General features: G+C 32.7%; 1 protein-coding gene across 20 annotated transcripts in view; it reads right to left on the bottom strand.

Annotated features, from left to right (window-relative positions):
• ADGRL2 (adhesion G protein-coupled receptor L2) overlaps positions 1-15,005 on the bottom strand; it is a 266,132-nt gene that overhangs the window by 2,421 nt on the left and 248,706 nt on the right. For 11 of the 20 annotated variants that reach the window (XM_057715022.1, XM_057715069.1, XM_057715041.1 and 8 more), the window contains 5 exons: positions 10,110-10,201; positions 8,119-8,287; positions 5,404-5,532; positions 4,749-4,845; positions 2,926-3,054 (listed from right to left, as the gene is read on the bottom strand). In XM_057715022.1, the coding sequence (XP_057571005.1) occupies positions 2,926-3,054; positions 4,749-4,845; positions 5,404-5,532; positions 8,119-8,287; positions 10,110-10,201 (616 nt within the window). Of the gene's footprint in view, positions 1-286; positions 340-1,306; positions 1,759-2,611; positions 2,694-2,925; positions 3,055-4,748; positions 4,846-5,403; positions 5,533-8,118; positions 8,288-10,109; positions 10,202-15,005 lie in introns of those variants that run through there. The other 9 variants (XM_057715101.1, XM_057715079.1, XM_057715117.1 and 6 more) reach the window with 6 other exon arrangements.

Below are 15,005 nucleotides of genomic sequence, written 5' to 3' on the forward strand. Positions count from 1 at the left end.
AAAATTAACAGAATTTGTCCTAAACAACACTAAATTAAAAAGGAATAAGTCACATACAAAAACTGAAGGCAAATGTACAACATAGACCCATGTAACTGGCAAGCAACTCTTTAAACGACATTCTAACATTTCCTTTTTCTGGAGATGAGGTTAAAAAAAAGAATGAAAAAATGGACAGACACGAAGAATTCATGTTAAACAAAGACAGCCATCTCTCATACTGACGGGACCAGGGGCCCACAAGCACCATCCAACAACACGATAGACAGCAGGTGGAATGACTCACTTTGGACAACTCACATCATGTCTGTCTGCTCAGGCTATCTGGCCTAAGAGTAGCTGATATATAAAAGAAAGTAAAATGATTTATTGTAACATGATGAAGAATTTCTAAGCTTCTCAGCAACTTAGTCAGAGCAAGGGTTCAACAAATTAGATTACCAGCAATAGCAGCCTTTTACTCTTTCATTGAATATTTCTTATTATTTTGAACTTTTTTTTTGGGCACTAATACTCTCTCTAATAGCAATGGCCCCAGGCTCCTATTGGTCAAAGTTTGCCTGCAGCCCTGCAGTCTGCATCAGTCACAGTGACAGCACCGAATGAACCAGCAGAGTCTACTGTACGAGACTGGCCCACAGACACCATGGGCATGGAAGTTAAACGCAGAAATGTTAGGAGATTTCTTTAGTATGGGTCACAGAAATTAAACCAAGAATAAATATTAACTGTGGAATGGGAAAAAGGTGTCAGCCTTGGCTAATATATTTTATCTCTAAAGGAATGAAAGATTGGATACGTCTGCTGAAGATATGAAAAGAGGTTTAGGAGGAAAAAAAATATGGTAACATGCTCTCTTTGAATTAGAGCTGTATTTTTCTACAGACACATAAACATGTAAACTAAGACATCACAGTGCTTCTCAGGCAGATGAAAAAAAAAGTTTTAGAGAAAATTAAATGGTCTGTACCATGGAAAGTTAGGTTATTCATTCTCAAAATCCTAGAGAAAAAAAATCACTTGTCTACAGATAGGTCTGGAAAAAAAAAGAATGAAATGATGTTATTGAAATGAAACTGACCACTGTGAGGCTGCTGCATTGTATGCAAGGCTTGGAGGAGTTTAGGAAAAAAATTAATTCTTGGAAAAAAATAGGAAATTTCCCTTTTTAGTGCTCACTCCACTCTTAAAGCTGCAGATTATCCTAGAAAACTCAATGTCATGACCAATAAATACCTAGTAAATGCTCAATTAATTATCATTAGCAGAAAATGAGAAGGGGGGGTCATATTTGTTGTTGACTCACGTTATTTAAAAATTTCTGATCCAACTTCTACATCTGAAACACTGACAATTCGATTCGTATCATGCTCCACAGCACATATAACTAAATGAAGTTAGTTCGTTGCAAGGTTTCCTTTAGCCTCAATGACACAATCCTCTAGCTTTATAAATTTATATGCATGCCACAAACTTTAGAAGATCTACTACCAGAAAACATTTGATGTTTTTAAATTATAAGTGACATGGGGAACAGTTGCTAGCATTTGTTTCCTCTGTAGAGGTTTGATCTTGTCATTTTCCGTTCTTTTTATTGTTGTTCAATAAATATAAAAATATATACTGGATAATCCAAAAGGTGTTTTCTATGATATACTGCAGATTTAAGCACATCTTTGGCTGGTTTTGAAGAGGCAACTTTTTCTGCCCAAGCTCAGGTAATCACTGGAAGACTTTCCACAGCCTGTAGCAAGATTACTGTGGGAATGCAGAAATGATAAGTCAATTATTAAGCATTCTGGTTGACAGTACCTCGGGCTTTAAAGAGCAAATTATTTCAGCATTGCATGTACTTAAGTATGGACAGCATTTGCTACAGACCTCTGTTACTGACAAAAGGCAGTACATATAGATGTACTGTTTGAATTTGGAAACATCTGAGTTGCAAATTGTGAACCACTTGCCCGCTGAGTCTACTTCATGACTGCTAGTTATGTTTTAATTGTGCCGGTTAAAAATCATGCTGAAAAAATTTACATTTGATAGGCAAAGTTAAGTTTTACTCCCATACTTGTCTCTCTGTAGGTTGCTAGAGGAAAGCATAAGGAAAGTAAGAAAAACAAGAGAATGAAAAAAGAAGCTGCAGTTACGTTAAAGAATTTCAAGAAAAAAAATTGGAAACGAAGTTCTGTGTTTAATTTAGTGGCAAATATCAATCACAAATAAAGATTATTTGCTAACAATAATTATGCAATAGCTTTCACCAAAATCTTGAAAATTCTGTTAACATTAAATATATATATTTAAATAAATAAGCTATTAGAAAATACGGCAAAATATAGGATGGGTTAGTGACAATCTCTCCCCCTCCCCCAATAAAAAACCATAGGTATAAACTGACTAATATTAACCTTATTCTCAAAATTTTTAAGAAAAAAGAAAAACTACCATAAAGCTGCACTATACTATAGTTTGGTTACATCGATAATGCTGGATGTAGTTTTCTATACCTAGGCATCCAAATTATCTTTATTAGCTAAGTCATGCCAGAAGCAAACTCTGTCAGCAAGCTTTAGAGTCAACTGAATAGTATATTACGTAGATAGGATACCTCTAAATGATATAAATCTTGAAGATGGGCTCTCGGACCATGTGATGTCAGTCCTGTAATAATATATTAAGATTTATGCCACCTGTGTCAAAAACATGGATAATTATTGGTAAATACTATCATGACTGAATTTTTACTATAATATAGTGCAGTTTTAGAAGCCTGGCATGGGCAATACCATAATTCTTTTTAACTGAGAAATTAAGGATGTAATAATAAATATATGGCAACTAGAGTATTCTAGAAAAAGGGCAAAGATCAGAGCTCTGTTTAGCAGCAAAGAAAGGTAGTTGTATTCGTAAGTATAAGCACACCTGGTGAGTTAAACACAGGAGCTGAAGGGGCATTACATACAACAGTTTCAGCGAGCAATGTGTTATAGGGGTTGTTAGTGCCGTGGGGTCGAAGAAGAGGGTTTGTTAGTAGGTAATTGCCAGTCATTCCTAAAGCAAAGAAACAGAAAAAAATACATCAGTTCTCTTATTTTCGTGTTACAGTTGCAGTAAAGTACTTTTTGTATTCATCAAGGGTAGTGGGTAAGTTGGCAACGGAAAATCTGCTGAAATTTTCTGAGTGTATTTGAACTACTAATTTGAAGGAGAAAGGGGAGAGGGAAGTTAAATTTCAGTAATTCACAGGTGCTAAGTCCCCCAAGTAAACACCTGCTGAGGATGACATTTACTAATTTATACAAAATCACTGTTAAACAAAAATGGCAATCAGATGCAGAGATCAACATTAGGTTTCAAGATGTTACTGCTTAATCTGAAAAACCTAAGCACTGAGGCCCAGAAGAGGGAATCTGAAACTTCCAAGAGTTACAGGTGTGGGATTATCCCTCATGAAAACATCTGTGTTAATACCAACTCTGATACAAGCAGGAGGAAAAACAACTTTCACAAACAGGTAAAAAGTATGACACATGGCACCAAGCTTCTCTTAGTAAATGCAAGAGCACACATGCTGAGGGGAAAAAAGAGACTGTGTGTAATGAATTATTAGACCATTCACAAATTCTATGTGACGAGAGTTTTCCTTCTGTAATCTTATTTGCCAGGTTTCAAAAATGAATCATTGAATAATTCATTTCCTTTTTGATAGTCATCTTAACAGAATTAGGTAAAACATCAGAGCAATGGAATAAACACACATTTCACTCATTCTAATTGACAAATTACAAACCTTTCAATACTTATCAAACATATGTTTTGCATAGCTAATGTAATTTGGCTAAAAATATTTTAAAATTCAAGTTGGTTTTGATGCCATGCATACGCTTTTATTCATTTTAAACCAGAATCTCATCAGAACAATGTTCACAATGAAAAATGTCTTTCATATTTCATGTGGTAAAATATAACATATTATATTACAACTCAGTACATCAAAACTGAAATTACCTGGATAAATTACCTTTCCAAGAATATAAACAATAATATGATTCTTTCTCAATAAATTGAAATTTACTAAGCTTGTGCTCAGGAATACGTGTCTGCACATGCACTTGTGCCCTTATCTTGCTAAATTATTTTATTTGCTGTATTATTTTAAGTTAGAGTTGTTGATTATGTGATAAGTTTATGGGTATAATTGTAGAGGCATTAAAAAATAATTCAAATATAAAAATTACTTTGTAAGTTCTCATGTATTTTAATTATTTCTTTATGAAGAGTTACTATAAATACTTTAGATGTTTACTTTTTGCTTTTTGAAAGAGATGTAAAAAGAATTTTACAAATAAGAATTTTCACTGCAAAACTGGCACTGTTTAATGTGAATAGCAGTTATTCTAATTATACTAATGTTTTAAGAAGAAAACTTTCATAAATGTACATTTAGAAATAAAATTTGTATTCACTAGGAAAACATTTTAATCTGTGGCAAAACATGTTCTTAGAAATTACTTTTTCTAGCCTTACTCTATTAACGTGGAGTTTAAAATCATACTTTTTCCATTACATTGTTGAATAAAAGGAATTTATATGTACTGTAATAAAGGATAAAAGATGACTCAACAGGTTTAAGAGCTTGTGATATAAACCCATTTGAGAGGAAAATTCAGCATTTTCTCTAAAATTTTGCAAATTGGCAAAAGGCAAAATTTAAATGGTAAACTCAAATTTTCCTAGTAACTGACCTTGATTAAGTGTTGAAGTGCTATTGATGTCACCTGAGATAAAAGAAGATTCAGATTGTTTTCTCACAGTGTCATTCCACATCCTTCTTATACGACTCTATTAACATAAAATAGCAAGACACATGTTATGTTAGTTTTCCCAAGCTTTCCTTACATTAAATACACACAAAGATTTACTCTAAACAATCTGTGCAGGATTATCTTTTGACCTTTCTTTTTTTTTTTTAAAAATGTGTGTTGATTTGTCCTAAAACTAAGAAAGTCTATACTGTTCTGTTGTTTCTCTACTGAGGAGTATTAATCCTCCAATCTTAAAAAAAAGTTTTCATTTATTGTCTTTTTTAAAGTGGAGATGGATGGTTAGTCAACAAATGTTTACTGAATGTCCCCTGAGTCCTGTGCTATGTAAGCTTAGGATATCTACTGATTACACACACTTCTTAAAGAAGCATACCTCTCAAAAAGGATGTTTATACCTCAAGAAGCACCTTGAAGAAATACTTAGGAAGAAATGAAAACCAAAATACTAAGAAGGCAAGTATTTGCTACCTAGATCATTATAATGAGGAAACAATCAGTGCATCTGAACAGAACATGTCCCAAAAGGCTTTCCTTAAAGAAGGTTACTTGAAGATGCTGTCAGATTCTCTGTTACCTGTGTGCCGGAGGAATACCGAGCACTGGTTCTGGTGGTGGACGCCTTCCCTGAACTGTGGGGGCTCTCAGTTGGGAGGCTGCCGCAGCAATATGAGTGTCTGAAGCACTTGCCATATTCTTTTCGTACCTGCATTGAATAACCACGAGACCAAGGGATGAATAGAAACGTACCTGCTCCTCCCTCTCTCTAATTAAATGAGCAGACGAGAGAAGTTTCACGAACACTTTTCAGTGGAGACTACAAAATCAAGATGAACTGAAACTGGTGAAATGGGAATCAGAAAAACACCTCTGTCCACTAGACTGGCTAGTAGGATCTTTAAAGTGTGATATCATATGTAGAAATGCTATGCAAATGTTATTTATTAATACAATCGTAATATTTTAAAAGTCTTATTCCAGCTATAGCCTTAGTAAACCCAATTTTCTATTTCATGCTAAGAAAATAAGATTAAAAATTTAATATTTTCCTTGCTTAATTACATTTAGCCACTTGTAATTCAGTCATTTCAGTTTTATATGCTTCGAGTCCTCTTAGATCAATACATAAACTTCTCTTACTAGATTGCACAGTGTTGCGGGTAATCTCTTTATAATGAAAGACTACTTTGGCAGAAGAATAAAGGACAAAAAAAGGTTCTCTGATACATATGCCATTAATTAGGATGGAATGTTTTCTTCATTTTCTGATGTTTCTAGCTCTAACATTTAGTGTAGAGCCTCTAAGATGCCTATTCACTTCATTAGCACACAAGGGAACTATTTATGCAATTTCCATTCACATTAATGAGTTACCCATGTAATTTCCCTTTTCCCCTGAAGCTTGGATATATGAATAGTTAGAAAAGTTGGTAGGCCTAAAAGAAAATTTAAACTTTAAGAAGTGAAGTCCAAACAACTGCTAAATAATAAGGCCACGCTTAGGTGGTCAAGAATTGGGAGGAGTGGTGGAGAGCTCTGGATTCTGTGCAGCTATGTTGGCATATAAACATGTTTCATTGTGGCTGAGAGCCGGTCTTTGAAATTACAAGACAGAAGAAGGAGAGGCTGCATAAGAAATTATTTTTTCTAGTCGGTTACATAAAACACTCAAAGGCTTCCCCCGCTCCACACCCTCCGCCCCACATTTCTACGCTCAGTATCTGCCTGCAAAGCCCAAAACTTTGACACGTATTCCTTGGGAAATTAGATAATTAAAGTCATTAATGATCTTTTAAATCTAAGTGCACTTGCATTTTCATCCTCTTAGCTTTATTTAATTACATCTATTAGAACAAATAACAATGGGGTTGAATTTTCAAAGCATTTTCTTTGCCTAAATATGCTCACTCAAGCAGTTAGAACCATGATTTTAACTAAATCATCTTATATCATATTCTTAACAATTCATCCTGGCAGCACCCAATAGGACATATCCAAAACTAAGTAGAACTTGTTCAAAAGAAGCATAACATAATGATTTTAAAATGTAATTGTTAATTAAAAAGCACAGCAAAATCCCTGTAAAATCACCACACAAGCTCTATGAGGGAATAAATGATGGCCTCATCCTTTTTCTGCTAAGTTCATGCTTTGTCAAAAACATTTGACAGAAGTTATGAATATGTGATCATCTACATGTATATAAAATGCTCATCTATGTAGAAAATACATAAAACTGAAGTAATTACAAGGTTATACCTGTAGAATGTTTAGAAAGCTAAAAGTTCAGTGTTATTAAATAATACATGATACCTCACAAAAAATTTCTGCACACTTAATGGCTATTAACTGCTCTGAAATGCTATATGACCAAGACAACGGCAATCAAATGGTATTTTATCCAAATAATACCCTCTGGTGTTGGTTTTGCCTAATGCCTATATTGCTGTGAATGTACATTATCTGTTAGTATTGCACATTCCACTGTCATTATCTCAAAATTACAGCTTATTCAGAACTGATGGAAGTAACAACACTATCATCTTGTCAGGACTGAAAACATAATAGTTTTCACTTTCACAATTCTATTTCTGTGTTCAATTTAGTGACCAACTAGTAATAACAGAATAAAAAGACTACATTAGATATGCAGACAGGGAAAGGATGATACCTAGTGAAAGGCACAGAAACTGTAAACTTAAAGGGCAGCTATGCTATTCTTTTAGGTTTACTTCTTGTAACAGATTAAAATTTTTCACCTTCAACTTTAATTTTTGAATCGGTTTTGCTGACTCCACTTAACATTAAATCAGAACAAAATAATAAGATGTACGATATGAAATTATTGGGTTTTAAGATCTTTCAAAATTACGCAAAATATAATATTAATATTCATTTTTTGTATATCTTGTGCTTTTAAAATTTAGGCCATTTATCCTTATATTCAATTTTGTTTTGAACCACTGAATTCCTTTTATTGAGCAAAGAACAAGATTATTTAACTTTTTGTTTATCTTGTATACCCTTTGCACAAGCATTTTTGTAGACTCCAAAGAAGAAATCTTAACATAAGTATCTAGTTTATAATAGTCCCAAATTGAGATTCAAGAGATGATTGGTATTGACATATTTTATATGTGAAGCCTGAGCTTCCTGATTTGCATTACAATTAATTTATGATTAAAACATGTTATTAATAATATTCCAGTTGTAACTTACAATCTTCTCTACTACATATATTATTTTCAAATCAAAGAACAAGTAAGCAGAGCCTCTAGGTATTTTCACTTACTTTCTTTTGGAGAGCACAGTGAAAGATGAAAATGAACACTCCCTGGAAAGCATTAAAGATGGTGAAGAGATATGCCATCACAATAGTCTCCTCATTAATAAAAAGCAACCCAAATGACCAGGTTAGGCCAAGAAGACATAGAAGAGCGAAAGCGCCAAGCACCCAAGACCTAAAAAAATAAAGTGAATTTTATTAACAGGTTCAATGAGAGAACAACACACAGCACACTTAAATATTAACATATCAGTAGTAGCAGTTGACTTTATGTTCACATTCAAATTCAACAGCATTTTGGCTTTAACCTTTCATTGATTAAAGAAAGAACAATAGCATTTAGTACTGCAGTCTCCAGTGAAAACAGCAACAGCAGGTATGACCTTTTCTTACTCAGAATAAACAAGGTATGAAAACTATATTAAAATACAAGGTGCAAAACATCCCCATGACTTTATTGTCTTTTATGTGCAGTTTGGTAAAAGAAATTAAGGAGTGCTTAATTAGTTTACTCCTATATTTTTATTCCTGTGGTGCACTCAAGACACTGAACAATGTGACACATACAGAAAGGTTAAATGGCAGATAATCACTGAACACCTAAACTTCAGAGTCTAAGAAACTAATCTTAGGTGAACCTAAGGTTTTATAACTAAAGCATGAAGAAGCCTAGCTGAAATGGGACAAAAACATGAGAACAACTTCAAAATAAAATAATTTTGGAGAGATTTCATCATGAATAGCTTAAGGAGAAAAGAACTGTAGAAAATAGGACGGAATGAGAGGATTTAAAGTCAGTGCATTCCATGTCTAACTAATGATCTTACTTGATAAATGGCTTATTATCTTCATAGCTAGAAAGCATTATAAGCAGAAAAGAGAAACAAAATTATTAGACAGAATTAAAATAGAAAGTAATAAGAAAGCATTTATATATTTTATAAAATTAGTCAAAATTAAGAAAGTCAAAATGCAGAGGCAAGCAATTAAAAAAGAGGCATATTATAGTTTAAAATACTCTAGCAAATAAGATACTCCAAAATAATCATAAAAATTAAGGGCAATTGGTGATATTGACGGATTTGTAAAAAATATAAATCATGCCATAAATTTGTTAATGTAGGGGTTCTACCTTACCCAGGTAAGTCCGTATTATAGTAGCCATCACAAACACGGTAATTACTGGTGTAGATGAGAAGATAGAAAGAGGAAAAGGAAGAAAAGAGAGAGATGCTAAAGATTAGCTCTCTCTCTTACCATGCAACATGCAATGAAGCTGGCACTAACCTATCTAAAACATCTAATTTAAAAAAAAAACTACCCTGACTATAGATCTGCCATTTTTAACATTTAAAATAATATTTTCCACATCCCATTATAACCAACTTGAACAATACCTCCTCAAAATTTAAATTAACTCATATTTAAAAAAATAACTCTGAAAATGCTTCTTAAGATGACTTAAACAGCTATCAATTTTTTGTTAATTAGATAGCATTTTTTCCATTGATAAGATATTGAAGTTTTTTTCAACATTGAAATAAACATTTATTTAATTGTCATGAAAACAACAGATAATCTCCAAGTTAACAACAGTAATGGAGTAAATTCTCTTAGGAAAACAGGATTAGAAGTAGAAACTGCTCAGAATCCTTAAATCAAAAAATCATTTAACAAAACAAACTTAATGTAATCATATCAGTCATGCAAACAGCAACATCATTTTGAATTGCATTTTAAATTCAAATGAAATTGCTACAGTGATATGGAATTTCCACAAAGCCATTGAAACAATTTCTTGGCTCTAGATTGACAGAAATTATCATCTAATTTTTGACCAATGTCTACGACACGGTAACAGTGAGACTCAACCCTGATCAGTAAAACTTCATTCTGAATAATTTCTACAGTTGAAAGATGGTGTTCAATGTATTCCCTGTGGAGAATATCTTTCACTTAGTTTGTCAAGCGCTAAAATTAAAATACAAAATACTTACTTAATGTTTTCCAACCTGCTAGAATCTGGTTTCAGTGTGTTTGAGTGCTTCACCATTTTGCACAATGTAATCACCAGGAAGATAATATTTAGCTGTTACAACAATAAAGAATTAGATCACTATGACAAAAAGGAAAATTAAATATATTTTTTCAAATATATTTAATGGGCTAATGCAGTTAAATATCAATAACATGAGTATATGGTAGTCACTGATTCAATTTTACTTTACTTATGCAATGATCAAGTTGAGCCTAAATAAAAAATACTCTGGCTATGTATGATCGATTTTTAACAGATCATTTGACATGAAATTGCAACCTCATTAAATCAGTATCATGTGGTGATGACTAAATAAATTAGAAAGCCTAAATTAGTTTCTTTAGCTATAGGTACTCCAGGGCCTAAAAGCCATCTAATGAAAACACTGAAGTGAATTCCTTAGAAGCGGCATTTACAGCATGTAGCTTATAATGGGAAGATCCCTAAGACTTAGTTGAGAGTCTAGTTCTTGATTTTGACTGATTAAACGAGGAAAATAACATTTGCACAATCTTTCTGTCAGATAATGGTCAGGATCAAGTGAGAAAAGATATGAAAAATGTTTGCTGGTTATATAAAGTTAAGATAAACTTTAAGATATGCATATGTATTGGCTATTTAAGTGTTAGAGGCCATGATTTCTTTTTTTCTTGACGTCTCTATATTGTATGGAAGAAGGTAAATTCTAAAGAAAGGCTGTTTTGAGTCCTTCTAAACACTCAGTTGTGCAAAGACTCTAGGTGCAACAAATGCCAACTGAGGAAGATGGAACCTGACATGGAAAGACAGTCTGGGAGGTCAACCTGAGTGAACTCAGAAGAAAAGAGTGTGTTTTGACTGAAGAGAGTTAAGCGTTTGTAATTTTCATTTGCTTCTACAGAAGCCTGACAGAATGCTGGATGGAGTGAAGGCAGTTCTATTTTTTTGCTCTAAAAATAAAACTATGCTAAACTGTTCCTGGACTTTTTTCGCATTTTATTTACTCCAGATTATTACTTAAAAAAAGACAAAACAAAGTTATTTTGTGAGCAATATATAAGTGATTTCGTGCAAGCTCAAATGGTGTATTCAGAAAAGGACCCATTATATATATGTAGGGATGAAAGCAATTCCTTGGTGGTAAATAATTGACATAACTTTGTTACAGTAACATGATCATTTTTACTGAGTTACAAGACCATGTGATAAAATGATAACATTATTTTACTCAGTCATCACTACTGCTTATTTTATAATTACGAAAAACGACATAAGGCAATAAAGAAAATTTCCAAGTCCTTCCTAATGAGTTTAGGAACAGAGCAAAGGCTTTAATCTAAGCTATATATCAGTCATTTTGTCTACTGTGCCTTGTTATTTCTCTTAGATGTAGAATTTCCTCTTAAGGACTAAAATGAGGTTAATGGGCACAATTTGCAAGTGCTGGCAGATAGCATTCCACTGTTCGATGTTAATTACATGAGGACAAAAGAAGCTCTTTGCTTAAAAAAGTACTTAAAAATTAATTTCTTGAAATAATTGTCTAGAGAAAAAGTAAATAAATTTGTAAAAAAAATTTCTAGCTTTATATTCTGAAGATTATAAAGTCTAGTTGGTCATATATAAAGGCTTATATTTTCAGGAATATTACAGTATGATGCATTTCATTCAACAAATATTTACTGACCTTACTGATCCACACAAGAATGTGCTTACTGTACTGTGGATAAGACACAAATTTTTGCCTTTGAGAAATTATGGAGATCTTTCTGATAGTACAATAAATATTCAATGTGGTTTTTAAAGAATCACGATGCAGTTTATCTCTAATTTTTTTAAAGGCAAAATCAGCAGTACTTTTACTTTTTATTTTTATATAATTGTAAGCCTTAACTAGGACAATTTAAGAATGGTTAAAAACAAGTACTCCAAATATCTTAGAAACAAACAAAGCAAAACCCATATAAAGAAACAAACAGGTTACAACTCTTAGGTAAGAATGGCTGCCTTAACATATTCGGAGTTAAAATCATTTAAACCTCTCAACCCTTCTGTTTGAACGTCCTGATAAAAACCATCTATTTCTTTTATTACAAACTTCCAGACCTAGGGTTGCCCCCTCACTTCAACAACTTTTCTTAAATAATTTCCTGAAGCACAAAGGGCCACAATTTGGAGCTTATTATTTTCTAAGCATATTAATTATCCCCTCAGGAATAAAATAATAGTAGTAGAAGTACATTCAAGGAAAGAAAAAAGTTAATACCCACCACAGTGTCTAAACTTCAAGGAAAGTAAAGAACGTGTATGTGAAAAAAATGTGGATGTATTAAGTATTATGCAATAAAAAGAAAATAAGTAGAAAATGTGAAAGCATGTGGGTGAATCTATCCAAATATATTTTTCAATAAAGAAAAACCAGGCAAAAAGAATCAATTATTTAATAACTAGCTCATTTTCCAATAAAACTGAAATGAAAATGAAGTGTATCTATGTAAAAATAGAATTAAAGCTTAAATATGACACAAAAACATTTCTTTCTTGCTAATACAGAACTAAGCAACTTGAAAATGCCACAGAAAACATATTTCATTTAATCCTTAAAAAACAGACTACTAGATGCACTTCCCCTTCCTCTCCCCTCACCCTACTGAAGGTTTTAGTGCTATAAACTATATGTGCTCAGTTTTCTTCCTAGATACAAATATGGTACATTCACAAGACAAAGTTCAGAAAATACAGAAAATTACAGGGCACCCCCCCCCCCCCCCCACCAAACAACCTATAATCTTATCTCCAGAGGTAACAGGTAGCATTTGGATAACCATTTTATAAATCTGTGATGTTCATTCTCTCTCCAAAGACGACTTTGTTACTATAATGTCAATGCTGAGATTCCATATACTGTCTTCTGGCTCCTTGGCCCAGTCTTGTCAATAAAACTAGTTTATTCTGGTTGAGAAAATTAGGAGTCTTCTAACAAAATGAAGATATACTAGTTTTGTATTTTTTCAAAAAAGGTTCCACTTCTATAAAGAGTAATCTAACTTACAAATCAACCAGAGATGATGAATGAGCTGGAGACATAATATTTAATTAATTAATATATAAAATACAGTCTCAGAGAAATCCTGAATGACAGAAGAAGGTGTGCTCTTCAAATAATTTCCACTTGATGGGCTTGCCATAATTACCAATTCTCCATTTCCTTTGCAAAACACTACCATCCCCAAATCAGCAAATGGCTAAAATGTCCACACACTTCTATTTCCACCAGCCAAATTGTACATTGAACAGTTAGTTGTATTTCCTTCAATCTGTTTGTGCTAATTATACTCACACACAGCTAAATATCACACAAACCCATGAAACCCGAATGGGGGAAAAAAAAGCTGTTGTTTCTAGCATATTTAAAATTGAGTGTTTCAAAAAGATGTTTAAAAAGTGAGTCTCTTTAAAAACAACTTAAAATCCTAGAAAAATAATCATAAAACCACAGAAGGATTCCTGCACTCAGATTGTTCCACAAGTGTCTGTGAATTCTCCAATGTACAGAAACTGAAAAATTTAGCCAATGCGCTAACGGTTGGGTTGTCAAGAAATTTAGTTAAATCCAACACTAATTTAAGTCTTTGAAATATTACGATGATATAAATTAATAAGCCAATGGTATCTTTAATAGAATAAAATAACATCATTTTAAGACAAAGTAATTATGAAAAAAGGCATGCAAGACACTGAGAATCATAATAAAAGAACAAAAAATGTTGTGTGAGATATTTTTCTTTTCCTCAACTCTACATTAAAAATTTCACTAATACGTATTATTTACTGGAAAAAAATGCCTATTATTTAGCTATTGAACATTTTAATATGTTACCAACAAAATATATGAGTGGAATATTTTCTGGAAGTAAACAGAACATTTACTGAAATGTAAACAAATTCTTTAAATAGTGGTTTTAAAGTTCTCTTATTTTCTTAAATGTCTAAAAATGTAAATGCTAATTTTTAGTTTCTTAGATAAAGTGTTCCTATGATGTTTTTCAGGAGGCAGTGCACTCTAAGAGTCATAATTTTATAGAAAAAAATTTCAATGGATTTTTTTCTTTTCTACTCCTGTTCTCTTAAAATATAACTATGGGAATCAGGAGAAGAAATAGGTGGGCAAAAAGAAACATCTTTGATAAAATCTATTGTCCAAAATAGTCACTTGAAGACTGAAAACCTTAGTTTCAAATGACATACTGAGTTCTTTCTTCTTAGCATTTTCCTTATGACATAAATGGCTATTTCTAGCATTTATACTTCTGTGCTTCGTATTTTTTTTTCTGGTTAAAGTAAGTGATTTCTTTCTCCTCATATTTATTTCTTCCCAATTTATTTTCCTGCCTTTGGTATGCATTTAAAAAATAAAAGAATCACAACCATCAATGCGGAATTCTCCCTATTTCTCACTAGAAGGCAGGCAAAAGGGGTAAGAAGAATTGTCTCCATCATCCAACTACTGTTCTTCTCCCTTCATGTCCAATGCAGCCATTTTTTTGCCCTTTTGTTCTCTGGTTTTTTCTTTCCAACATAAATGCTACTAAGTTTAAACATAGTGTTTTGGGATAGGTTGAAACACGCTATGCATCAGTGAGAAAGGAAAAAGATAGGAATTACAGCTATGTACATAAATATTTGTCTACAGCTGGTGTACATGTCATTACCCAATCATTCATGTAGAAGCCTCAAGTAAGTACAAGTTAATAGGACTGTGTTATATGTCAACTTACCAGCCTACATGCCCATACTGAAGATTAAGTTTGGAGATGAGGCAACTCATCCAGGAATTCATCACATTTTTAACTCTGTTTTATGTGTGTTTGTACAC

The sequence above is a fragment of the Hippopotamus amphibius genome, chromosome 1 (assembly GCF_030028045.1).
Source record: "Hippopotamus amphibius kiboko isolate mHipAmp2 chromosome 1, mHipAmp2.hap2, whole genome shotgun sequence".
In the NCBI taxonomy this organism is placed as follows: Eukaryota; Metazoa; Chordata; class Mammalia; order Artiodactyla; family Hippopotamidae; genus Hippopotamus; species Hippopotamus amphibius.